The following is a 27,095-nucleotide window of genomic DNA, read 5'->3' as shown; positions in this document are numbered from 1 at the left end:
ATTATTTGTTATAAAATTATTGTTTATACCGATTTGTGCTCCGAATGATCATTTCTCATAATTTTACTTATCATAATTTTGTTTCATTATTATCAATAGTAATAGTACTACTATCATTGTTCATAATAATCATTTAGTCGAAAATTTTTAATCATAAATTCTATACAAATATTTAATAACATTCATAATTTTGTGTTTAAGAAAATCATTCATCATAAAATTATTTAAAAAGTTTTAGGGAAGTTCTATGAAAAACTTGTGTCATTTATAGAAGCGCGCTTGAAGCTTTTACAGTGACATATACAATTTACATTAAAAATTCGTCAACCTAACCCGCTCCTCCTCGCTTCGCTCGTCGTCGCACCTAACTGGATTGTCACATGTGATGTCTGTTCTGTTAACAATAATATAACGATAAATTATATTACTCGCAATCGTTATGATCAATAAGTATATAAACATAAACATTAGTATAAAACGTATTTATGATGAATGGCATTATGAACATAAGTCATTCGAAGTTACGATAGTTATTCACATAAAATTGTTATAAATAATGATCGTTATAATGTAAAATTGTATGAGAAACATTTTCGGACTACCAATAATCTATATAACAATTTTATATGAACTTTGGCGCACCCTGAATATACACTTAAAGCTAGGAACATACTACGCGGACGTCCGTCGTAAAACGACCGCGACTGCGACCTATCAGTGTGCACGGAACAAAACATCCAGAGAGCCAGATTTCGATCGGACGTCCGTGCGCTCAAGGCCACGTCCGCGTCCGTCGACCGATAGTTTGCACGGTTATGTGTAATGTGAAGCTAGGAACACACTACGCGGACGTCCGTCGTGAATCGACCGCGGACGGGAATCTGGACAATGACATTACACATAACCGTGCAAACTATCGGTCGACGGACGCGGACGTGGCCTTGAGCGCACGGACGTCCGATCGAAATCTGGCTCTCTGGATGTTTTGTTCCGTGCACACTGATAGGTCGCGGTCGCGGTCGTTTTACGACGGACGTCCGCGTAGTATGTTCCTAGCTTCATTGTCCAGATTCCCGTCCGCGGTCGATTCACGACGGACGTCCGCGTAGTGTGTTCCTAGCTTAACCGTGCAAACTATCGGTCGACGGACGTGGACGTGGCCTTGAGCGCATGGACGTCCGATCGAAATCTGGCTCGCTGGATGTTTTGTTTGGTATTCTACTTTTGTAGCTCCATAACCCCTTGATCGAACCGGCTCATAATATGTTCAAGAAGGTAAATATGACGACCTCAGCAATACGTTTACCCATTTACATGAATTTCGTTCAAAGTTAATAACATGGAATTGCAGAAACGTGAGTAGAGAGTCGTGTCGTAGTATCTTCTTAGTAGTCTGTGAGTCGTGTGGAGTTTAATTGAAGAACATCGCTTCGCTCGTTCGACCAAGTTACCGTAGAGTCCGTTACAGTAACACAGGGTGTAACTTTGGCCCGCATATATTAATAAACAGATGACTGATATAGGCTTCCGTTGTAGGTAAATTAATGTTATTAAAACTACTATTATTATGTACTTATATGTTTTATTTAGAAACTTGCTTAAACGCTAGTATGCTATCATTGCTGCATGAACTGTTAGCTATTACACATATCAAACATTTAGACAAGCTGATAATTTATATTGCTTTATACAAAAAATAACATAAATCCAACCATATCACCTGTTCTTTATGGAGGCTACTATTGGCTACAGTAACTAATCAGAAATGAATGAAAACAAAATCTCGCTAAATGTAAAATTTCTATGAGGCATACAATTTTTTATAGTATGTGTATTGAAACTTAAATAGTTTTTCACCAGAGTGATTCACCACAGAATTACACTTAAACCAGAATGAGTAGTTAGGTCAAAAAGTGTGTCCACATGAGAGGTCATTGTTTGGGCTGGCGACCGTCGCCGTCGCGTCTTATACTTCCATATCGATAAGGTTTGATTTCGTATGCGTCGCATCGCCGTCGCGCGACCGTCGCCCACGCAAGCCACGGCGTAACTGATACAATCGACTTTCTATCTCAGTGATAAGGTTCAATTTAGTATGGCAAAAAATGTGATTCCACAATCTAGTTTAATAATTCTAAATATAAGATAAGAAGATATAAGATATTTTATTGAGTCAATAAAGGTGCTTATTCTATTTACAATTTTAACATTTTCATGGTACAAAACCAAAAGATAAGTGTCATCTGATCCCCGTACTAGTGTGAACTGTATTACGGTGGGTCAGGATTCACCGTCCTTACGTATGTATTTATATAATTATAATTGTAGCTTTATATTATATAGATATAAAGCATGTACCAATCACTTTTTTGTAGGATTATCTAAACTAACCCTTAATGACATAACACTTAGATCCAAACTAGTGTGCATACAAAATCGTTACTTTATAAGTTTGCCGAATTTGTGGATTCGACAGGTGCATAGCTGGGCATTAACTCGTTAATCCGTTAATCGTTAATTAACGAAGTTAACATTTTGGTTAACGGATTAACTTTTAAGTTAACTTTAAAAAATGTTAACGGATTCGTTAACTTTCGTTAAATTTCTTCGAGTCCGTTAATCGTTAATCCAGTTCCGCACGCGCCGAGTAAAACTTGCTCTGACCGCTACTGTAAAAGCCCGGAGTACGGCGAAACCTAGGATTTTCCCAAAAATTCACAGTCTACATATTAATTGGTGCCTTTGGATCATTTGTTCGAGACCTGCTAAAGTTTATTAGTCCTACTGCACCCATCACTAACTGCGAAACAGAATGTAAATCATCAGGCACGACGCATGGCACATAAATCGCGCAACCGACGCATCAAGCCAGAGTTCGGCGAGCCGCTCTATCTACCAAGTTACCGTGGATCACAACTTCTATTAGAGGTGTCTCAATCCGAGGAACCTACGCACCATGACTACGACCGCATGAATGACCCAATACCTAGGGTCTAAGGTAAAACCTAGGACTTACCGAAACAACGTATATACAGAGTGGGGCCTGTAACAAAGGCGAAGAATTGAACTGTAGGCTATTCTCCTTATACTGATCAACATTTGTTCAGTGACTTTTAAAAATTATGAAGTCTTTAAATTTGTAATTTTTCATACAAAATAAATATTAGCTTCAATGTACGCCATTATTGTTGTCATTGACACTGTCTGTCACACTTTAGACTTAACAGAATTCGCAATACATTACCTCTTAGAAAAAACTTTCAAGGGTGATAAAAATCAAAATACATGTTATTTTTAAAAGTCGCCGAACAAATGTTGATCAGTATAAGGAGAATAGCCTAGAGTTCAATTCTTCGCCTTTGTTACAGGCCCCACTCTGTATAAGTCCAAAGAGAACAATATTTATTAACATTTCGCTTTTACCAATTGGCAGCTGGGATTTTTCAAGAGATTTTGGCGATCTTCTGTCTTTTACAGTAACATAATAAACTTACCCAAAAACTTAATAGTTGATAACTGACTACAGTAAAAAAAATTTTTATCACGATTAACGGATTATCGATTAACTTTAACTTCCGTTAAATTTGCTGAAATGTATCGCTTTAACGATTAACGAAGTTAACTTTTATAGTAACGGATTAACGATTATCGAAGTTAACTATTTGATTAACGGTGCCCAGCTATGGACAGGTGTGGCCGTAACTGTCATTTCCTTCTGCACTTGAAGCCTCACAGTGAATAAAAAGTACTAAATTCATGAGCGGTATTTAGGGAATCAGGCCTCTTAAGAATATGGGTTAAAATTTCAAAACTGAAGTTCAAAAGTTTTATGCCTGTGTCGAGTGATGTCAGTTTATGTACTGTGAGTACTGTGACTACACATTTTACTTTGACAGTGACACTAATACTCGATCCTCTTTGGTGTGCGTAATAAGGTGAGTCTTTAAATGTTCTTTTCGTCTACCTTTGTAGTCACAGTAGCCACAACTAAAAGGTTTTTCGTCAGTGTGAGTCATCAGATGAGACTTTAAATGTGCTTTTCGTCTACATTTGTAGTCACAGTAGCTACAACTAAAAGGCTTTTCGTCAGTGTGAATAATCAGATGTGACCGTAATTGATCTTTCCGTCTACACTTGTAGTCACATTGAGTACACCAGAAAGGTTTATCGTCTGTGTGAGTTTTCAGACGAGTCTGTATATCTGTGTGTGTTTGATGTCGTTTTGAACCACAATTTTCTGTTTTTGAATGATGTAAAGGTGAGTGAGTGTTTACGTGTTTCTTCAAAAACAGCTTATCCCAGAACAGTTGGCCGCAATGGTGACACTGATAGACGGTGGCGATGGCGCTGGGTGTGTGTGCGGGCTCGGCGGACGCTGCGACACGATTAGACAGGGCGGCCGGGGCGACTACGGGGCGGTGCGGGCGCTCCGGCCCCAGCACGAGCTCGTCCTTCACCTCGTGCTCGATGTACAAGTCGGCCAGCATGGCTGCCTCGCTCACGCCGCGCCCGGCCGTGCTGTCCGACCACTCCTCCTTCACACGCTCCTCTTCATCCAGGAATACAGGTTCTTCCTTCACAGGGGCTGGAACAAACGGTACAGTTGAATCAAGTTGTAGGACAAAGTTGAGGATGAATCAATATAGATTATTGGCTACATGTGTGTGTTATAATTATAACACCATAGAAGTACTTATTTACGCTATTCAGGGTTGTCCGGGGCGCGACGGAAGACCAGCGCTGTGGTACTCATATCAGAGCATATGCTGAGTGGCGTCCCTTTGTAGCCACTACATCAGCGCCAGCGCCAATATCTTTTTTTACTTAAATAGTCCTCTTTTTTTTTGTAATTGTTGCATCTTTTCGTTTGTTGTAACATGTTATTTTTGGGTGTAATAAATATATAGTTTTAAGTGTTTACAAACTAAGTATTTCTTTTAGATTAAGGCGCTGTATGTAGAAGGTTTTTACAATAAACGATTTTATTATAATTTATTTGTTTTCTCCATATCTCGGGACCATGGGGTCCCGGACCTTTGGTTATATTTTACACTTCCAACCTGGAGCGTAGGTCCCGCTCTTGCGAATCCACTCTGGCCGGCCGGTTAAGGCAAGCGCAGAGGCGAGGGCTAGATGGAAGTGCCCTCTGGAATAGGGGTCCGCGGTGTCGCCACTCACCGTCAGCTCGCCACAAGCTGCCCCCGCGGGCTTATTATTATTTCCTTTATTCATCTTTCGTCTTAAGTTAGGCTGTTTATAATATGAATATAAATAAATAATAAATAAATAAATATTATAGGACATTTTTACACAGATTGACTGAGGCCCACGGTAAGCTCAAGAAGGCTTGTGTTGTGGGTACTCAGACAACGATATATATAATATATAAATACTTATATACGTAGAAAACATCCATGACTCAGGAACAAATATCTGTGCTCATCACACAAATAGATGCCCTTACCGGGATTCGAACCCGGGACCGCGGCGTAGCAGGCAGGGTCACTACCGACTGCGCCAGACCGGTCGTCACTATAAAAGTAAAATACAAAATTCACATACAAAACAATGTAAAAAAACAACAACCTAGGGTGCCGCCAGCAGCGGGGCAGGGCCCAAGCTGCCAGTGGGTAAGTACTTGTAGTACGGTACTTCGCGGTCCACAAGGCCGTACTGAAGAGCAAGTTGCTGGTGAATAATCCTGGCTACGAGATTATGTCTGTGCAAGTATTACCTACTCGCCGCGCCGTTACCAAGTTGAGAACAACCGGAGATGATATGCCTGAGTGACTCTCCGGGACGGCGGCATGCCCGACAAAGGTCGACCGTACCGTCCTTCAGGATATATTTCATATTCATATTCATATTCATTTATTCAATGCAACCATGGTATTTTACAGAGGTGTTTACAGATTGTAGGTACAAACATGGACCCCACTTAGGGTGTAGCATTTTTACATATTATAAATAGTACAACAAAACAAAACAAAAACAACAACATGCACTTACAGCTAAGTTTGGTCTCCTAGGAAGTCATGCAAGGAATATGGGCACAAATTCAGTAGATGATAGGACTTTAGTTTGTTTACAAAAGGTTTGTATTTTCTCTCGCTTAATATATTTTGAGGAATTTTATTAAAAATCGTCATAGCCATTGCATGAGGTCCTTTATTGAACATTTGCAGCGTAGCAGGGACATTAATAAAGACTCTATTTCGTTGGCGCAGGTTATACGTTTCTGAACTATGGTATTTATTTTCTTCGAATAGATTAACGTTTTTTTTAACAAATTTGCAGGTTTCTAAAATATATAAGGCTGTTAGCGTTAAAATCTTTAGATTAGGGAAGTGAGGCTTGCAACTTTCCGGTAGTTATTATTATTATTTATTTATGTATAATTAATCACACAACAATTCCTTTCCTTTTAAAATACTATGTTACGTAAGCAGGGTTATTATTTTTTAGCTATTCTTTCGATTGGCATTATAAAGGTAGGGTGATTTTTAGGGTTCCGTAGTCAACTAGGAACCCTTATAGTTTCGCCATGTCTGTCTGTCCGTCCGTCCGTCCGTCCGTCCGCGGATAATCTCAGTAACTGTAAGTACTAGAAAGCTGAAATTTGGTACCAATATGTATATTAATCACGCCAACAAAGTGCAAAAATAAAAAATGGAAAAAAATATTTTATTAGGTTAGCCCCCCTACATGTAAAGTGGGGTCTGATATTTTTTTTTCATTCCAACCCCAACGTGTGATATATTGTTGGATAGGTATTTAAAAATGAATAAGGGTTTACTAAGATCGTTTTTTGATAATACTAATATTTTCGAAAATAATCGCTCCTAAAGGAAAAAAAAGTGCGTCCCCCCCCTCTAACTTTTGAACCATATGTGTAAAAAATATGAAAAAAATCACAAAAGTAGAACTTTATAAAGACTTTCTAGGAAAATTGTTTTGAACTTGATAGATTCAGTAGTTTTTGAGAAAAATACGGAAAACTACGGAACCCTACACTGAGCGTGGCCCGACACGCTCTTGGCCGGTTTTTTTTGACATTTAAGTCGGTTCGATTCCCAGACAAAGCAAGTAATTTTTAGAAAATCTATGAATGCAGAATTACTAACTTTTAAAAATATACCCTTCGAAGAGGAGCTACCAACAGCGATAGTATCGCGTTCGAGTGGCGGCCTCAAGGAGGAAAGCGAGCCTGCAAACGCCCCGTACACACCTGGAGACGGAGCATTGAGAACGAGCTGCAGGAGTTGGGACTGACTTGGAACGAGGCCAAGGGCTGAAGATAGAAAGGCGTGGAAGAATCTCGTGGAGGCCCTATGCACCTATGGTGTGGTGCCTTAGCACAATCAACAACAACAACAACATATGTATGTATTGAATAACAAATATTAAAAAACAAAGAAGAATTTATAACCTCCTCCCATGAGATTTGGAAGGCAGTTAAAAAGGAATGCATATTTGTACAATCGAACTAAATTCCTACATATTTTGACACCTCTCCCGTTGTCCACTGGACAGCCTGAAGATAATAATGATGAACGGAAAGTTGAAGACATGAGACCTCAAGACCCTCCCTACTAGGTGGTGTGTTCAGATGGGTTCCCTCTATTTGGCATAACTTTAATTGTCCGAAACGATTTTCGCATAACAGACTTCGCATAATCGATTTTCGCCGAATGTTAATTTGGCAGAAAACTTATTTGTCATAATCGAAAATAATACGAATAACACATTGTCCGAAAATAAGTTTGCATAATTCTGTTTACGCCGATTGTTTTTATGAATAAAATTAATTCGCATAATTGTATTTGGCATATTTCTTAAAATCAGAATATCCACCCATACTAAATGCTGTTAAGAGAGTCGGTTTGGTTAGGTTAGAATTAGAACTGCGACCTCAACAAATAAAACATTTTGTCAAGAATTTCGGTTAGGTTAGGTTAGAACTGCAACATTAATATAGTAGTATTACCTATGATAAAAATTCTGCGTAGTAAATTTCCACTAAACCATGTTATGCAGAAATAATTTATGCATAAAAACCATTCGGCGAATAACCTTTATGCATGAAATATATTCGGACAAACAAAAATATGCCTAGACAAATTATGCGTAACTATACTATGCCATAACAGATTATGCGAAAGGTAAATTATGCCAATATAGATTATGCAAAAAAGAATTCTCGATTGTAAAATTATGCCAAAACAAGGGGAACCGTGTTCAGATCACTGCACCTATGAAATTATACCTGCAGAAGGCCATTGAAGAAGATCCTATGGAGGAACCTAATCTTGAACATAAGGACATGATGTCACAATCAATATGTTTATGTACTTGTCTGTTCAACTGTGAAATCACAGCATTGAAATATGTATTATGTGGGTGAAACAACTTTTTGGCCGACTCAAATCTGTTTTGTAAAATTGCACCCTTACATAATGAATTTTATTAATATTTTTCACTTTACCCTGTACATTAACACATAACCCTAACTGTTAGATCCAATACACTGAAACTCTTGGATTTCTTGGTAACTCCAGGGACATTTTGAGTAACGCCAGAGACACCAAAAATGCCGGTCCAAAAGTTGATTCGCCCATATTGTATTGTAAGTGCTTTGTAAATATAAAAATTAATTACATATATGTAATTACATAATAAGTAAATAAATAAATATTATAGGACATTCTTACACAGATTGACTTAGGCCCATGGTAAGCTCTACAAGGCTTGTGTTGTGGGTACTCAGAAAACGATATACATAATATATAAATACTTATATACATAGAAAACATCCATGACTCAGGAACAGATATCTGTGCTCATCACACAAATAAATGCCCTTACCGGGATTCGAACCCGGGACCGCGGCGCAGCAGGCAGGGTCACTACCGACTGTGCCAGACCGGTCGTCATAATATTTTGTAATGTAAATACATATATGTAATTACATAAAATTTCTCATTTGCAGGGTGGAAGTTTAATTTAAAACCTGTAGCAAATTGTTTATAAATTTCATAATAATACTGTGTGAATAGTGTGAAAAATCTTTATGTACAATTTATTTTCCAATTTGCTTAGTATGTATTTGAACTCTTTTTTTATAACTGTTATTTATCGTATGTCAATTAAAACTACAATACCCTGTATATTCATTATTAGCTAGATTATAATCTAAATTTGCATTCCTATAATGTGTATTGTGACAAATAAACAAACGGATATCTATCTATCTCGCACGCAGAAACTTAACGCGCGCTATTATGATAAATATTAATTACATGCATCAACAGCACGGGAAGCATGGTCGCGCGATAGACGATAAAATATGCCTGGCCCCGTAGCCGAATGGCATTTCTCCGACGCCAAACGAAAGCGATACGCCGCTGGCTCTGTCGCGCCAATACGCAAGCGCGATAGAGATAGATATCTACTAGCGCTTCGTTTCGTGAGCGATTGTGCCATTCGGCTAGCCACCCTGCTATTTTATCGTCTATCGCGCGACCATGCTTCCCGTGTAGATCACACAAGTATTGTGAGTAGTGACATCGGAGTAGATCGCGGTTATTATTGTATGAGCTTACCCATTTCCGACTGGTTCGTCTCGGGCTCCAGCTTCACGCGCGCCGGCGACATGCTGCCAGACTCGGCACTCGTCTCCATCGCTCACTCTCAAAAGTTATACTAATGTGATGTGCTAAAAGGTCAGGATTAAAGATTAAAGAGAATATAATCCATTTAATATATAATCCAATAAAACGTAGTGATTATATTCTCTTTGATATAATCACTACGTACGTTCAGCTCAGCTGTCAAAAACACGTCAAAAAAGCATTTCGTGAACACAATGGCGACCGTTCAAAAACCCGAAATCAGTCGAGTTTCATATTAGCATAGATTTAGAATTATTAAACTAGATTGTTTAATTAGGTCAAAAAGTGTGTCCACATGAGAGGTAATTGTTTGGGCTGGTGTCCCTCTCGCACTTGCTGACAATGTCAACATTATTCAGTGACGTCATCACTGTCATAAATTGGGGATACCAGTCAATTTTCAAAGTTACTACTAAATCTACTAACACCCAATTGAAAGTATTTTTTAATTATACAAATCTTTGATTTACTGGCATCAAAATAATTACATTATAATTATTTTAATTTTTTTTCAAATATATCGAAACCCTAGTTTGAATATAACATTAAAATAAAATAAGAAGTTATAAAGTCAGGTAATATACAGATAAAAATACTACTAATATGGGAACCTCATTAACACTGGCAACACGTGCGAGAGGGACACCAGCCCAAACAATGCCCTCTCATGTGGACCGTTTTCGCTAGTCTGATACGATCGACTTTCTGTTTCAGCAATAAGATTTAATTTCGTATGGCAAAAAATATGATTGAGCTGTCCCCTGTAAAGGTCTTTGCATATTAGTCTAAGTGGTCTAATTTAATAAAAAGTGTTATATAACATTGTAATGTCGTTCCGTACATAATATAATCCGTAAGTGAGACCGAAAAAAAACAATTTTGATGACAATTGTCTCGATCCGGTACTTGGCAGGCAAGTATGGTCGCGCCATATATGATAAAACTTCGCCGTCCCTATCGCACTTACAAATAGTTCCATCATTTATCGCGCGACTGCTTGTTGTGTACATCGACCTACAATAGGGACTGAGCTCACACTTTTTTTGCCATGCTAAATTGAACCTTATCACCGGCGCATAAAGGCGTTCTTGACAGACTAGCAAAAGTGTGTCCACATGAGAGGGTCAAAGTTGGGGCTGGTGTCCCTCTCGCACGTGTGACCAGTGTTAAAGAGATTACTATAATAGTAGTATTTTTACCTGTATGATAACTAAGTTTATAAACTTCTTAAATTATTTTCGTATTATATCGAGGCAAGGGTATTAATACCTTGTAACGAATTGGTAAGTCATTATTATGAAGCCATAAAACCAAAAAATTGCGCAATTATTAAAAACCTTTAATTGGGTATTAGCAGGGGCGGCTCACTCCGCGATTCCATCGCCGCGCTATAAGTACATGCGGGCGGCCGCGAGTTCGCGGCCTAATCAGGGGTGGCTCGCATTTACTCACGTTACTATACGTCGCGAGTTTTTTTAAAGGTTCATATTATGCGATATCCGCGTGTGGAATGGCTAATAAACGCGGAATGGCTTAGTGAAACAAACATTATGAATAAAATAGGACAATCTTACATAGATCTACTATTGATTATGTAATTTATGGCCCACGGAAACGTTCAATCAGGCTTGTGACCTTGGGATTTAAACAAAAATATATAAATACTGTACATACCTAGAAAGTACCCAAGACTTGAATATAATAGCATAACATTTTATCTGAGTATTAATTTTTTTTAATACATAGGCAACCCTAGCGTCCGACGCTGCGCACGTGCGGCTCGTTTCTTTGTAATCATTTTGTAGGTATTTAAAAAGGCGGCATTCCGTGAACTTCAAAGCAGTGGGCCTTCTGTACTTGTACTATTATATATTCTGTGGTATTAGTAGATTTGGTAGTAACTTTGAATATTGACTGGTATCCCCAAATGATGACAGTGATGACGTCATTCAAATGATTTTGATAGTGGTAATAAGTGCGAGAGGGACACCAGCCCCAACTTTAACCTCTCATGTGGACACACTTTTTGGCCTAACTACTCATTCTGGTTTAATTATAATTCTGTGGTTGTGTATTTGGTAAGTATTGATAAACAAAACAGGTTTCCGAACGCACAAAATTTGACAGAACTGTAGGACAGTGGCACTGGCAGCTTTCATTGATTATGCTTTTGCTTTTATTCCATACGATGCATAATTTCTTTTGTAAATGCTAAAAGCAAACAAAATAATCACAATTCTAGCTTAAAAGAGATCATCATGGAATTGCAAAATGTTTCAAGTGAGGATTCCTTACGGGCTTGTAGAGCTTGCCTAGTTACCGATTGTAAACTGTTCAGCATTCACGATTACCACCTAGGTGGTGCCTTTGCCCGCATTTCTGGAGTTCCTGTGAGTATTGTATCAGTTTTTTTTTTTTCACCACTTTTTTTAGAAGTACTTTGACATTTAGATACTCTATACATCTCTTATTAATCATAGTAACTTGTACTTTAGTTGAATTCATACTATATATTGGCATTGTTGACATGTAAAAGTGCCCCTGTGGCATACTTGCTGAATAAATGTTTTTGATTTTGATTTTGAAGTATTCATGTTCAGTTAAAGACAATATGTCGAACTAAATACTTAAAATATCAATCTGCAATCAAACATTACACACATTACTTAGTATGCTAAGTATTTGATGGAATTTCCTATTAGCATCGCGGATTATTAAAAGAGTCTAATAAGAATGATTATACAGGGTGGTCCAAACCTTGACGTCAAAAAGTTTTTTTTAGATCCCTCACATCATGGGCTATCAGAATATACCCCATGTATATTGGCCGATTTTTTGTAGTTTTTAGAGTTACGAATTTTTGAAATTTTCTTCCTTGAGGAATTCTTGAGGAAGAAATTAATTTATATGTGTTAGGTTTCTTTTACTAGTTTCGTTTTGTAAAATCATCACTAGAAACAGTATGTTTACTGAAAAAAAAAAATCAAGGTCCTCACTTTGTTACAAATGAGTTAAAAAAAATACTACCCTGTATGTGAAGGTATGAAAGTCGCATAAGAACAATATATATCTCTGCCATATTCATTACATTTTATTCATACAATAGCAGAAAAAATCTGTCATACTTTATACTATGTAAAACTATGTTGGTGGCAAACAAGCATACGGCCCGCCTGATGGAAAGCGGTCACCGTAACCTATGGACGCCTGCAACTCAAGGAGTGTCACATGCGACATACTGGTCATATATTGTAAATAATGTCAAAAATTCTTAAAATTAGACTTTTATATCAAGGAAACAAGTATTGGATCATCAAATTACAAATAAGAATTTCAATACATAATATTATATATTAATAGATAGATAGATAGATAGATAAATTCTTTATTCAACCACAAACTTACATGCTTTGCAACACAAAACAAAATAAAGAAAGATGAAATACTAAAAAGACTTAACATAGCATTATACAATAAATAGCACACTTATTATTTTAACTGAAGTATTGGTTGTGGAATGTGCGTTGTGGTATAGAATAGGCACTGACTCAGCATACATGCTACGGAAGCCGCAGCGCTGATCTTCCGTCAGAACCTTACAAACTTAATACTAAGGGTACAACCTAGTGCAGCGCAATCACAATAGCCTGTTTTTTTTTAAATTATATAAAATAAGTATATATGCAAATGTGTCTAAAAAAATATGGGATTATTTTCCGCTACTGTAACTACTGTAAGGGGCCTCTGTCTGACCCCAAATATGTTTCAAAAGTGTCCAGCCGGTGTATTATGCTTCCAATGAGGAGGCACACTGACATTTTATCCCGCCAGGTGGCGCCTGTGCAAGTGTCTAGGCATGTCACTGTCATTCATATGTGTGAGAGAAAAAAAAATCATCTCACTCTCACATATGAAATTCTTTATCTGTGCAATGGACTAATAAGGTGGCGCCATCTGTCATAGCCTTTGAGTCTGCCTCCTCATTTTATCACTTTTTTTTTTAAATAAATAAATAAAATAAATATTGGGGACACCTTACACAGATCAACTTAGCCCCAAACTAAGCAAAGCTTGTACTATGGGTGCTAAGCGACGATATACATACTTAAATAGATAAATACATACTTATATACATAGAAAACATCCGTGACTCAGGAACAAATATCTGTGCTCATCACACAAATAAATGCCCTTACTGGGATTCGAACCCAGGACCGCGGCTTAGCAGACAGGGTTACTACAGACTGAGCCAGACCGGTCGTCAAGTCACTTATCCACATGGATAAGATTTCTGTCACTCTCACACTGACATACTTGCCAAAGCGTGATGGAAACTTTATCCAAATAGATAAGTGATAAAATTGGAAGCATAATATACCGGCAGTTTGAGTTTATTAATGTTGTTAGACTTCGAGCTTAACCAATTTACATAAGCAATTACTTTTATCCGCATTTATTTTAATATAACCAGGGGCGGCTCACTCCGCGATTCCATCGCCGCGCTACAAGTACATGCGGGCGGCCGCGAGTTCGCGGCCTAATCAGGGATGGCTCGCATTCTCACGGAACGCTTGTTCGCACTTTCTATTGTTAATATACGTCGCGAGTTTTTTTAAAGGTTCATACGCGATATCCGCGTGTGGAATGGCTAATAACCGCTTTGTTAAACAAACATTATGAATAATATAGGACAATCTTACACAGATGTAGATCTGTGTATATTAATTATGTCATTTATGGCCCACGGAAACGTTCAATCAGGCTTGTGACGTTGGGATTTAAACATATATATATATATATATATAAATACTGTATATACCTAGAAAGTACCCAAGACTTGAATATAATAGCATAACATTTTATCTGAGTATTTTTTTTTTATACAGAGGCAACCCTAGCGCCCGACGCTGCGCACGTGCGGCTCGTTTCTTTGTAATCATTTTGTAGGTATTTAAAAAGGCGGCATTGCGTGAACTTCAAAGCAGTGGGCCTTCTGTACTTGTACTATTATATATTCTGTGATATAACTTAAATCATTCATTTGGTTTTAACAATTTTTAACCAAGGATTATTTATATAGGATTTACATACTCCATACTAACGCCGTGGCTTGCGTGGGCGACGGTCGCGCGATGGTCGCGCGACGGCGATGCGACGCATACGAAATCTAACCTTATCGATATGGAAGTATGAGACGCGACGGCGACGGTCGCGCGACCGTCGCCCACGCAAGCCATCGCACTCGACTTTTTAGCGCCACCTATTAAATACCGTTATAACTACACTGATCAAGCCTACAATTTTTTTCAAAATGTGTATTGACGTTATATCATGATTTTAAAATAAAGAAATGTGTCATTTGTTCTTATAAAAAATAAAAACACGCAAAAAATATTTGGGGAATAGTACATTTCAAATATTTGGGGAATAGGACACGAGTTACGAATTTCCTTTTTGCACGTGTATCGAACGACGTTTTTCAGTACGGATGTACCTCCGAAGTTTCGACCTGACATATAATGAACCACTTCTCACACTAGTGCGTAAAAATAACACCATCTGTACTGAAAAATATGATTTTGGCCAATTTCGGGCTGCGAAACAGCGCCATCTAGTTTTAAGCCTAAAAGACCCATATATTACAAGGGTACGCTTTTTTGTATAGGCTTTGTCAGTCCACTATTAAATTATTCTTGGTTTTAACAAAGTCTAAAATGAGTGGATAAAAAACTAAGCATTTTAAAATTTGGTAGAAAACTAAAATGTAAATGAAAATATACATATGTATAGAATATGCATGTAGCTTTTGTCCGGCTCCATCCCTCCAACTTTTTTTTTTAATCTCATCACTTATTAGAATTTTATATAATACTTATGTATATTAACTGTGTTTACCATTGAATAAATTATTGAATCTGAATCTGAATCAACTGTCTCCACTTAAAAAATCACGTCAGTTTGTCGCAGTGGGACTCGGTCAATAAATAAATAAATAAATATTATAGGACATTCTTACACAGATTGACTGAGGCCCACGGTAAGCTCAAGAAGGCTTGTGTTGTGGGTACTCAGACAGTATATCGTTGTTTGAGTACCCATAATATATAAATACTTATATGTATACATAGAAAACATCCATGACTCAGGAACAAACATCAGTGATCATCACACAAATAAATGCCCTTACCGGGATTCGAACCCGGGACTGCGCCGCGGTCAGGGTCACTACCGACTGCACCAGACCGGTCGTCAAAAATCCGTGTAAGAAGTCCTATAATATATATTTAATCCATTTCAGGTGCACAAGGATGGTCTTCCGCAGCATCTGTGCGTCTTCTGCAGCGCGCAGGTTGCCCGCTTTGAAGCTTTCCGGGAGAAAGTCCTTCGGGCGCACTTCTGTATGAGGGCTAAACTGTGCGAGAGAGAGGTCAGACTTATTTTAATAATATAAATAAATAATAAATATAAATAAAAATAAATATTATAGGACATTCTTACACAGATTGACTGAGCCTCACGGTAAGCTCAAGAAGGCTTGTTTATGGTTTAATATTTTTAACCCCCGACACAGAAAGGAAGGGGTGTTATAAGTTTTATGTGTCTGTCTGTTTGTCTTTTTGTCTGTCTGTCTGTGTGTGTCTGTCTGTGGCATTGTAGCTCCCGAACGGATGAATCGATTTGGATTTAGTTTTTTTTGTCTGAAAGCTGAGTTAGGCACTGGTCCCACTGCGAGCTAGTATGCTATGAGCTATCGGCTATAAAAACGAACAAAAGATAATCACTCCCGTGTAAATAAAAGAGACACGGCGATATTTAAAAATATATTTTAAGCGGGTTACTCACGTATTAAGTCGATATAGCGTTCGACATGTTTCGGTTCAATTTCGGGAACCTTTCTCAAGAGTAGCGACCCCGCCTTTACATGTCGAGAGCGCGACGCTATATCGACTTAATACGTGAGTAACCCGCTTAAAATATTTTTAAATATGTATGAGTCTCACGGGAGTTTTATAGTTGAGACACGGCGATGTTTATAGTTGCTCGCCCAGCGGTGACGAGCTATCAATATCGCCGTGTCTTCTTTATTTGCACGGGAGTCTTATCTTTTGTTCGTTTTTATAGCCCATAGCTCATAGCTTACTAGCTCGCGATGGGACAAGTGCCTTAGTCGGGAGTGTTATTAGCCATGTTTCATGAAAATCAGAATCAATCAATCAATCGAAATATTCTTTATTCAGATCATCAGTCAGAAATCAAGTTAAAATTTATATAAAATTACTTTGCACTCTTGTTGATAAAATGCGATTTTGCTATATGTTTTCGATTATCAAAGTAAGCCTTTACCAGTTGGTGTGGTGAAAATAAAAAATACACACACAAACTAGTTTAGGTTAATTAGTTTAGGTTTAGTGAACTACTTAGGGTCCGACTGAAAACCAGCGTTGCAGTAAAAATTACTGCAACATTATGCTGAGTCGCGGCCCTTTTTAATATCCATGTTTGACCTAATTATTTTAATTTTAACATTGTAACATTGTGAAATTTGTGATATTAAATAAAGCCATTCTATGTCTATGTCTAAAATATTTTTTTACTTCTTTTCAGTTGGATACCAACACAATACGCTCCATCGACCGCTCTCACTTCAAACTGTACAACAATCTATTCATCACCGCTCTTCAGAACGTCGATATAAACTCTGAGACCACAGAACAGATAAAAAATGAACCCATTGCTGACGACACAGACGACAAATACAACATCCCAGAGGACGTTGATAAGACTGACTTGAAAGAAGAAAATGACGATACTGGAATTGACGACGAACTGGACAACTTATTCATTGTAACAGATTATAAGAACACAAAAAAGAAAAGACGATCTAAGAAAAAAATGAAAGTCGAATTCGATGATGACGACGACGTGAAATTAGTGAATTTCGCGAAAAAAACACCAAAGAAAAGGGAAAAGAATGTGAAAAAGAGAGAGGTGAAAAGGAAGGAGGAAAGTGTTATAGCGAAGGTGAAGAAGGAGAGAAAGCCAAAGGTTGAGAGCAAGAGGAAGTTTCGGAATCCCGAGAATGGTTACATGCCTGTGTTTGATTTTGCCTCGTTCGAGAATGCGTTTGAAGTGCGCGTTGTTACTTTGAGCAAGGTAAGGATACCAGGACTTGATCGAGAGTTGTAGTAGGTGGCAATCACAATAGATCAGAAATGGTCGCAGTGATACATAAGGCGCCCTGAAGCCTTACAAAGCCCCTAACCTAGAAGAAGAAGAAGAAAGATACCATTTGAGTGATTTTTATATAGCCTACAGCGGCCATTTTTTTCAAAGTTGTCCACCCTATATTTTTTTGGATTTGGAAATTTTTATGTGTTTTCCACTCAGAATCGCGAGCTCTTTCAATCTTTATAGGAGAAAAAAAAGTGTCCCAAGGTTTTTTTTCCCATTCCGTTACCATTTTTTCATACATTTAGTATGGCGGTAACGGAATGGAAGGTTCGAAAAAATGTATGGAAATCTTGGGACATTTTTTTTCTGGATCGAAAGAGCTCTCGATTCTGAGTATTATTCGCGTAAAAAATACCCATTTTACAAAAAAAGTGGGGTGGACAACTTTGAAAAAAATGGCCCACAGTGCTCCGTGAGTTCAGAATAGGGATGACGACTATATAAAATTTTTTTATCTTTTAAGAATTGTTTAAATAAAAATAATTTATTAATAACCAAATAAATACAAACCTGATCCGCCAAAATAAGTTAAAATATTAAAAAATATTTGTAAAATAAGTTATTTTACAAATATTTCGTTTTTGGCACAAGCTTTTATCGCCGACTGTACCTTTCTTTCAACAGTCATCTACTGCTCTCCGAGACGTTTCTAAAAACCCCTTACTCGATAGGGATACGGCGTTTCATGACGGAGTTCCTATGACCAGCTTTCTGCTCCATCATCAGATCAGCTCCATGATACCATAATATTGCATTGTCACGTGATTTACATATGTGTGCAAAATTTCAGCTCAATCGGAAACCGGGAAGTGGGTCAAATTTTGCTTCTACGTTTTGACGTACACTAACATACTAACAAGGCAAGTTGAATAAAAGCTTGTAAAAACCGGCCAAGAGCGTGTCGGGCCACGCTCAGTGTAGTTTTCCGTATTTTTCTCAAAAACTACTGAACTATCAAGTTCAAAACAATTTTCCTAGAAAGTCTTTATAAAGTTCCACTTTTGTGATTTTTTTCATATGTTTTGAACATATGGTTCAAAAGTTAGAGGGTTGGGGGGGCACTTTTATTCCTTTAGGAGCGATTGTTTCCGAAAATATTAATATTATTAAAAAACAATTTTAGTAAACCCTCATTATTTTTTAAATACCTGTCCAACAATATATCACACGTTGGGGTTGGAATGAAAAAAAAAAAACTGTCCCCACTTTACATGTAGCGGGGCTACCCTAACAAAACTTTTTTCCACTTTTTATTTTACTACTTTGTCGGCGTGATTGATATACATATTGGTACCAAATTTCAGCTTTCCAGTGCTAACGGTCACTGAGATTATCCGCGGACGGACGGACAGACATGGCGAAACTATAAGGGTTCCTACTTGACTACGGAACCCTAAAAAGATATTGTTTACGTTTATTTAATCAAAGTCTGACATACAGGAAGACCAACTGGAGGAGATCGCAACGCGCAAAGAGTCCGCCAACTACCTGGAGTCCCCGTTCCAATGCCACGACTGCGGGAAAGGCTTCCTCGCCGAGGAGCCCTACAACAACCACCAGCTGCGACACCACCCGGTGAGAACTGATCGCTTTTTATTACACGACTGCCCCAAATAAAGAGTGTATTGTTTTCAACGTTCATGTTTGTAAGTATGTTTTCCCCTCACTAGCTCGAAAACACGTGTTATGTCCTTTAATACCAGCGGGTAGAAACGCATTTTATCCACTAGTGGGTAAAGTAATTTTACCTTGAATAAAGTCAAATTAACTGCTTTAAAATTGATAAAAGTAGGTGAATCTAGTAATAATGATGTTTTACCACCTGTGGAACTACTGGAAGCAGTGATAAACGCATTTTTTGCGTTGTAGTTTCCTCGCTATAGTGAGGGGAAAAGTTTTGTGTTACACTGGGGTGCAAATATATTTTACTTCTCGTGTGTTAGAAAGCTCGCAAGGTCAAGATTCTATTTTCGAACCACTCGCTTCGCTCGTGGTTCAACTATAGAATCCTTTCACTTGCTCGTTTTTCAATTCCACACTCGGCGTTAAAATACAACTTTGCCCCCTTGTATAACAAATAACTAATGTATGTGAGTTTCTTTGTTCCACCATAACTTCTGAATGTCTTAACCGATTTAAATGAATGATGTATCATTGGAATCCTTACGTCACCCCAATGACAAGAAAAAAAAGGAAAATAAAGGAAAATGCGCAGGGTGCGGTGTGCTGATGACGGGAGGACTTACAGAACTAACTTGTTCCGTCTATTGTCCTTTGAGTCGTCGGCAACCCGAGCCCTCCTTGGAGCTTGTACACTCCTTTTTGCTGTGTAGTTAACACAGCAAAAGGGAATGTACAAGTTTCTAATGGAGTGGCAACGCGCATGTGACACTGTTTGAGTTGCAGGCGTCCTACTAACCTCATAGGTTACGGTGACCGCTTTACATCAGGCGGGCCGTATACTTGTTTGCCACCGACGTAGTACATATAAAAAAATGCGTTATTAAGGAATAGATTAAAGAATAGATGTCTTGACATATTTTATGAAGGGTTTTAAATATCTATGCACGACCCTGTAAGAGCATTTCTTTTTTTTTCAATTATTTTTATTTTAATTTTTTTTAGGGAATTTTAGGTCGATTGTACCACAGAATATATAATAGTACAAGTACAGAAGGCTCACTCCTTTGATGTCCACAAAATGCCGCCATTCTAATTTTTTACCTACATTAACAAACGGACCGCACGCGAGCAGGCGACATTGAATTTTATTGCGCGGCGCGAAAGTCGTCACCACTGAATGGGCCGCGAATTCGCGGCCGCCGACATGTACTTGTAGCGCGGCGATAAAAGCGCGGAGTGAGCCGCCCCTGATTGTACTCAGAATCACGATGACTTTCAATCTCACTGGGAGACAAAAAGTGTCCTAGAATGTCCATACATTTTTGTTACTTTCCTCTTTTGTTACCCCACACAACATGAACGGAAAATGGTAACCAAATAAGAAAAAATCGTATGGGATTTTTTTAACTACTAGGATTGAAAAAGCTAGTGATTCTGAGTATTAACAGCATATTTTTTTTCAAAAATCTCACATTTTTCATAAAAGTGGCAAAAAAAAGAAATGCTCGTAAATGACAATACTGGAGTAGAAAAATAACCACATAAATTGTCATTTATCTTTTTAGAGCGCGGGCCCATACGCCTGCGAAATATGCAAGGTGCGCTTCAACATGCAGTGCCGGCGGCAGGAGCATCAAGACATGCATCGGCTCAAGTTCTTCTGCAAAAACTGCAGCTTTGTGTCTAGGAACAGGTTAGTTCATTCTTAAATAAAATAAATAAATCATGGGGACACCTTACACAGATCAACTTAGTCCCAAACTAAGCAAAGCTTGTACTATGGGTGCTAAGCGACGATGTACATACTTAAACTGATAAATACATACTTATTATACACAGAAAACATCCATGACTCAGGAACAAATATCTGTGCTCATCACACAAATAGATGCCCTTTCCGGGATTCGAACCCAGGACCGCGGCTCAGCAGGCAGGGTCACTACCGACTGAGCCAGACCGGTCGTTCTTACAAAGACATATGTAACTCCGTATAGACGGATAAAGACGGTTGGTTGCGTAACCTGGATGTCGACTTATAATATTAATTGTTTGCAAATATACGCCATACGCTTAAATAAATAGACGGATAAAGTCTAAGAAAAAATGTGTGGAAGGGTCAGTTGGTAGTGGAAGACCTAGGCGAACTTTTCTTGATCAAATCGGGGAAATATTGCAAAGAGGCCAGGTCAGAAGTACTCGAAACCGACGAGCGTGTATGAGAAATGTTATGAAAGTGTGTGAAGCGAAAGTGGTTTGTCAGGATCGTAGTAAATGGAAATCCGTGATCTCTGCCTACCCCTCTGGGAAACAGGCGTGATTGTATGTATGTATGTATGTAAAAAATGTACCTCAGTACCATACAGAAAAAGGTACGGTAGCCTAGAGTGCGTTACACCTTTGGGGAACGCTCGGCTAGATGGCGCTAATATTAATATTTGACGTTTATCAAAGCCTCATACTGGCTTTAGAATCTTGTGCACCAAACTATCTCTGTTTTTCCCAATGGTTGACTGGTAGAGAATGCCTTTAGGTGTTAAGTCCGCCATTTGTACTTTTCATTGGTAATTTGTGCAAAGTTTAAATAAATAAATGAATAAACTCCCTAGGGAGAACGATTTTTTACAAGCTTTTATTCAACTTGCCTTGTTAGTATGTTAGTGTTCGTCAAAACGTAGACGCTAAATTTGACTCACTTCCCGGTTTCCGATTGAGATGAAATTTTGGACACATATGTAAATCACGTGACAATGCAATAATACGGTATCATGGAGCTGATCTGATGATGGAGCAGAAAGGTGGTCATAGGAACCCTGTCATGAAACGTTGTATCCCCATAGAGTAAGGGTTTTTTAGAAAAGTTTCGGAGAGCAGTTAGATGACTGTTGATAGAAAGGTACAGTTGGCGATGAAAGCTTGTGCAAAAAATGAAATTTTTGCAAAAAAACTTATTTATAAGCACCGCTCTGCCTGTGCACATGTATTGTGGGAGTGTTATGAAAACAATCGCAGATCTGGAGGACCAAAAGGAAGATGGAGAGATGAAATTGTAGAGATAGCTGGAGAAAACTGGACTGAAGTAGCGCCTGATAGAGACAACTGGAAATGCCTGGAGGAGGCCTTTACCCGACGAGGGGTCCATAAATAAAGAAAAATAAAAGTTAGAGTTATAACTTAGTCTTACACCAATAATTATAATTTATCTGATTTTTTAATTTATCTGAAATTAATTAATATATAATTTAAAACAATAATAAACAATAATACACATAATATAAATAAGAACAAAACAATGTATATGCATGCAAATAATAATAAAGCATGAAGAACAAAACATGCCACTTAACTAAATGAATAATAGCATGTAGTTCAAAGTTGGAATAATAAAGGCTTTTTTATTTTTTTATTTTTATTTTATTTATTTATATGAAAACAATCAAATAACAAAATATTGTCTTCGGTTACCGCGATAGTTACTCATGAAATAAAACTATGGAAACGGATTAAATCGCGTATAATGAATTTACAATTCATCCCGACGTTTCGAACACTTTACAGCATTCGTGGTCAACGGGTGACTGAGGAAAAGTTACAATGAATTAATAGTGTGTGAACCTGCCTTAAAAATCTATATTATTTATGGTCATGGTTCGTTAATATTTCTTGTATGTGGGTAGCTTTTGCACATTGTAATTTTTCCTCAGTCACCCGTTGACTACGAATGCTGTAAAGAGTTCGAAACGTCGGGATGAATTGTAAATTCATTATACGCGATTTAATCCGTTTCCATAGTTTTATTTTAATCAAATGACAAATTGTGTGTGTGTGTGTGTGTGTGCAGACATCAAGCTAGACGGCACTATGACATGCACGCTGGAAAAACCTTCGAGTGCAAACACTGCGGGAAGCTGTTCAAGTAAGTATGAATTCTACACAACAGTATCTATGTAAATAACTATTTCACCACACCAAACACATAAGCACATATATAAGCAGTGGCGGCTGGTGAAAATTTCTGCTAGACAACACTAAAGCAAAAAAGAAAACTACCTTAACATTACGTGCTTTACTAGTAATCAATTTTAGGCAACCACCACCAATTTCACCATTCCCATTACCAATTTCATTTGAGAATTTCACCATCCCCTTTCTTCCCGTGGGTGTCGTAGAAGTCGGCTGTATATGGGTTAAATTGTAGTGTAGGCGAGCGGCTGGCAACCTGTCACTGCAATGTCACAATTTCGTTTTCTTTCAACCCCTTTTTGCCAAGAGTGGCACTGGAACTTGAGAAGTTCATGTGCTCTGCCTACCCCTTATGGGATACAGGCGTGATTGTATGTATGTTGTATGTAATTTTAGGCAAGCCGATGGGAATCGGCTTGTATGGACCAGCCGCTGCTGATAGACAGATAAAGTCTACGAAAAAACTCACCTCAGTACCATACAGAAAAAGGTACGGTGGCCTAGATGACATTACACCTTTGGGGTACGCTCAGCTAGATGGCGCTAATATTAATATTTGACATTTTAACACATATCAAGCTAAGAATATGGGCCAAATTGTCAAAACTGAGGTTCAAATGTTTTAAGCCTGTGCCGAGAGATGGCAGTCTATTGTAACAGAACAAGCGTCTAAGACGAGGAAAATGACTCGTTATTACATATAAAACTTACGGTGAATCAACTTATCCTTGACCAACTTTTTGGTGCATATTTCCTTTGGGATTTCATTGGATATTTTGACAAATAATATCTTTGAAGCTTTATCACATGTTTAGTCACGTCTTCACTCATAAAATTCACTGTTATTTGATGCAAAACAGGTTGGAATAACATATTTATCAACAAACTACGTTCACATGGACGGAATACTGACACTGACAGTTGTCAGCTGTGTAGCGTTCCGATATTATGTCTTGATTTCAATCACAGGTCATGAAAGTTGATAATGATTAGTAGTATACTTTCTGGATGTGTTTAATGTAGCATTTAGAAACAAAAATGATATTTTACTGCGTATTTGATCTACAAAACTAACTAAAACCCTTTAACAAAAAAATATCTGCATACCTATACTAACCGCAATACATAACTCTTCGTCGCTAACTAGGTATCAATAAAATTATTCCTATATCACTTTGGAACACGTGCAATCATGCAGGTGTTACTGTTGAGAAGCAAAAGCCTATATGCCAAACTGTCTTGGACATTAATACCTAAGGCATACGGCTTAGTAAACAAAGCAGTTATGATCTTTTTCTTATGCGCGTAATTTAGTTGTTATCCATTGTCCCATGTCTCCGTTAGGTCTCTGGTATGTCTCCAGTCTCCATTATGTATCCAATATGTATCCAATATGTCTCTGTTATGTCTCTGGTATGTCTCTAGTCTCCAGTATGTCTCTAGTCCCCATTATGTATCCAATATGTATCCAATATGTCTCTGTTAGGTCTCTGTTATGTCTCTGGTATGTCTCCAGTCTCCATTATGTCCCCAGTCGCTGCTATGTCTCTAATAGATACTATAAAAGGGCCGGGGCAGGCCGTCGCAGGTCATTCTTAAAATATCTACAAGACTAACAGTGTCTCTGGCTTTCGTGTGTTACTGGTGAGTGAAGTTGTTCTGCTATTATTTCTCTGTTTGTTTTTACTTGGAAGTTATTCTGGGTGATTGTAAACTTTGAAATTGTGTCTCTGTTTGATTGTGCGGGGACAATATCGTCGTACAGTTGAACTTAGACCTATGGTGGAATTGCTTTACTGTCAGTTGTGGGGTTATTTTAGTGTTCTATTTATAGTGTAGTGTTACATTTAAATTGATGTGTATAGTGAAGTTTTCTGTGCTTTGTTTCATGAGTGCCGTTAAGCAATACAAAGACTGGGTCGATGTATGGCTGGTGCTTGGAGATAAGTCTGTGTTTGGTTTTGTAGGGAGTAATTCTTGCAAAACTAAGCTTAGATTATAGCACGTAAAGGAAACTTCACTCGTTTGTTTAGTTGGTCAGTAAAATTGAATTTAGTAATTTTCTATGGGGTTATTTTGTGAAAGTTATAAGCCAGATCATTGTTTGTGACAGACTGTTGTCCGGCTAGGCGCTTCTTCCCTTACGGTGTCAAATAAGAGGCGTTTAGGGGTCTTTTTGTTCCAAGTGGAGGGCTTGGGCGTCTTTATTTACTTACAAAAGGCGTATTTTCTCACCGGTCTCAAAGAGTCCAACTGTTAGATGGAAGTGAGGACTTTCACGATTGACGAAAGGCATTAGGAGTAATCCTTGCTCACTGAAGTCGGCAGTATTTGAGGCTGGGGTCCTATATATATATATATTTATTTACTCGGTGCTCTAGTCCATGCTGGCGTTGGTCGCTGGGGATTTCGGTTGTGATTGATCCATATCTAAGTAAAGTTTGGTCGCAGCTGGGTCTCCCATGTGGCTGGTACTGGTGTGTCCTAGAATACTGGATATATACGCGGATAGGGCGATCTACTCTCTGCTACCCTAGCCCGCGGGCAAAAGCAGAGGGGGGATCAGAACTCAAGCCTATAGGTTGCCTATCTCAGCTTCGCTGGCTGAACTGTACAGCTTATGGTAGGGATACACTTGTGCATATTTTGAACACAAGATCTATGGTAAGTGATGGTCTGTGTTTCAGATATGCTAGAGTAGGGAAAACGATAGGACTAGGGTAAAGTCACACACTATTTCTATGAAAGTAGAGTTCTTTTATGATTGGTCTTGGAATATAATTGGTCAACGTGTATTGTGGAGAAATAGTTTAACTACTACTATTTATATGGGTTAAATGGACTTTAAATGTGGTGTTTACTATCTTAAAATATGTGGTAAAACTGGTAATTTATAAAATCTCTTATTACTTAATTTATTTGAGTGAAATTAATAATTGTGGTAGCAATTTCTGATCTTTCGGTGTGGCTGCGGGACACTTAGTGTTGCTAACTAGTTTTTCAAGGTAAATTCTATCAAATTGGCTAGGGAAACAAACTGTCTTTGGAATAAAAGGATTTGTTTGTTATAGGGCCCAGTGGCATGCGAGCGCCGTCCACTGATGGAAAGTCTAAAGCTTAGAAAAGTTTGACTTACTTATTTTTTTACAAAAGTTAGCAACTGCTCGGTGTTTCGATAAAACATTAGAAAGATCGAGAAGTTATGGTCTATTAGCAGTATTGGGGAAAAGGGGGGTTTAGCTAGTGAAAAGAAACAAAATAAAAAAGGGGTTAGTTTGTAGATAGATAGCCCTTCAGGCTTACTTGCTTAGGATGCCCGATAATGTGGTTTGATTGGGTCTAAGGATTCCAGACGGTATCGCAAGTTCTCACCCCAAACCGGAATCGAAAATAGAGCGTAGCCGATGTTTTCTAAAATATTTTTTAATATTTATTTCATGTATGTTTCACTCACTAACTTTTATTCTAAAATTCCTTCATCACGTCATTAATTTTCTCTCTCATAACTTTCTAGGCCTAAATCTGATAAAATACTCTTCTATAACACTATATTATTATGCTACAATAACCTTTATTCTTCTTTAAAATATAAATAAATAAAATTTTAAA

General features: G+C 37.9%; 2 protein-coding genes across 3 annotated transcripts in view; one reads left to right on the top strand and one right to left on the bottom strand.

The window, feature by feature from the left end:
- Positions 1-3,700: 3,700 nt before the first annotated feature.
- LOC125239172 (gastrula zinc finger protein XlCGF57.1-like) lies at positions 3,701-9,760 on the bottom strand. The gene is made up of 2 exons (XM_048146685.1): positions 9,603-9,760; positions 3,701-4,585 (listed from the first exon to the last, which is right to left on the bottom strand). The coding sequence occupies exons 1-2, from the start codon at positions 9,679-9,681 to the stop codon at positions 3,885-3,887; spliced, it is 780 nt and encodes a 259-aa protein (XP_048002642.1). The 5' UTR covers positions 9,682-9,760; the 3' UTR covers positions 3,701-3,884.
- A 2,065-nt stretch (positions 9,761-11,825) lies between these two features.
- The window catches only part of LOC125239157 (zinc finger protein 345-like), a 215,312-nt gene continuing 200,042 nt past the window's right edge, over positions 11,826-27,095 (top strand). For both annotated transcript variants that reach the window (XM_048146663.1, XM_048146662.1), the window contains exons 1-6: positions 11,826-12,061; positions 15,970-16,098; positions 17,277-17,825; positions 19,344-19,478; positions 21,092-21,219; positions 23,365-23,439. In XM_048146663.1, coding sequence (XP_048002620.1) covers positions 11,930-12,061; positions 15,970-16,098; positions 17,277-17,825; positions 19,344-19,478; positions 21,092-21,219; positions 23,365-23,439 — 1,148 coding nt within the window. In that variant the 5' untranslated portion in view covers positions 11,826-11,929. The remainder of the gene's footprint in view (positions 12,062-15,969; positions 16,099-17,276; positions 17,826-19,343; positions 19,479-21,091; positions 21,220-23,364; positions 23,440-27,095) is intronic.

This window comes from Leguminivora glycinivorella, chromosome 25 (genome assembly GCF_023078275.1).
Source record: "Leguminivora glycinivorella isolate SPB_JAAS2020 chromosome 25, LegGlyc_1.1, whole genome shotgun sequence".
NCBI lineage: Eukaryota > Metazoa > Arthropoda > Insecta > Lepidoptera > Tortricidae > Leguminivora > Leguminivora glycinivorella.
Note: the sequence above shows the minus strand (reverse complement) of the source record. Positions and strands in the feature narration are given on the sequence as shown.

Excerpts from the sequence above, each read along its gene's own strand:
- LOC125239172 (XM_048146685.1), bottom strand. The coding sequence starts at position 9,681 with ATGGAGACGAGTGCCGAGTCTGGCAGCATGTCGCCGGCGCGCGTGAAG. Across the intron at positions 4,586-9,602 it reads GACGAACCAGTCGGAAATGG|CCCCTGTGAAGGAAGAACCT; the intron begins GTAAGCTCATAC and ends CGTTTGTTCCAG.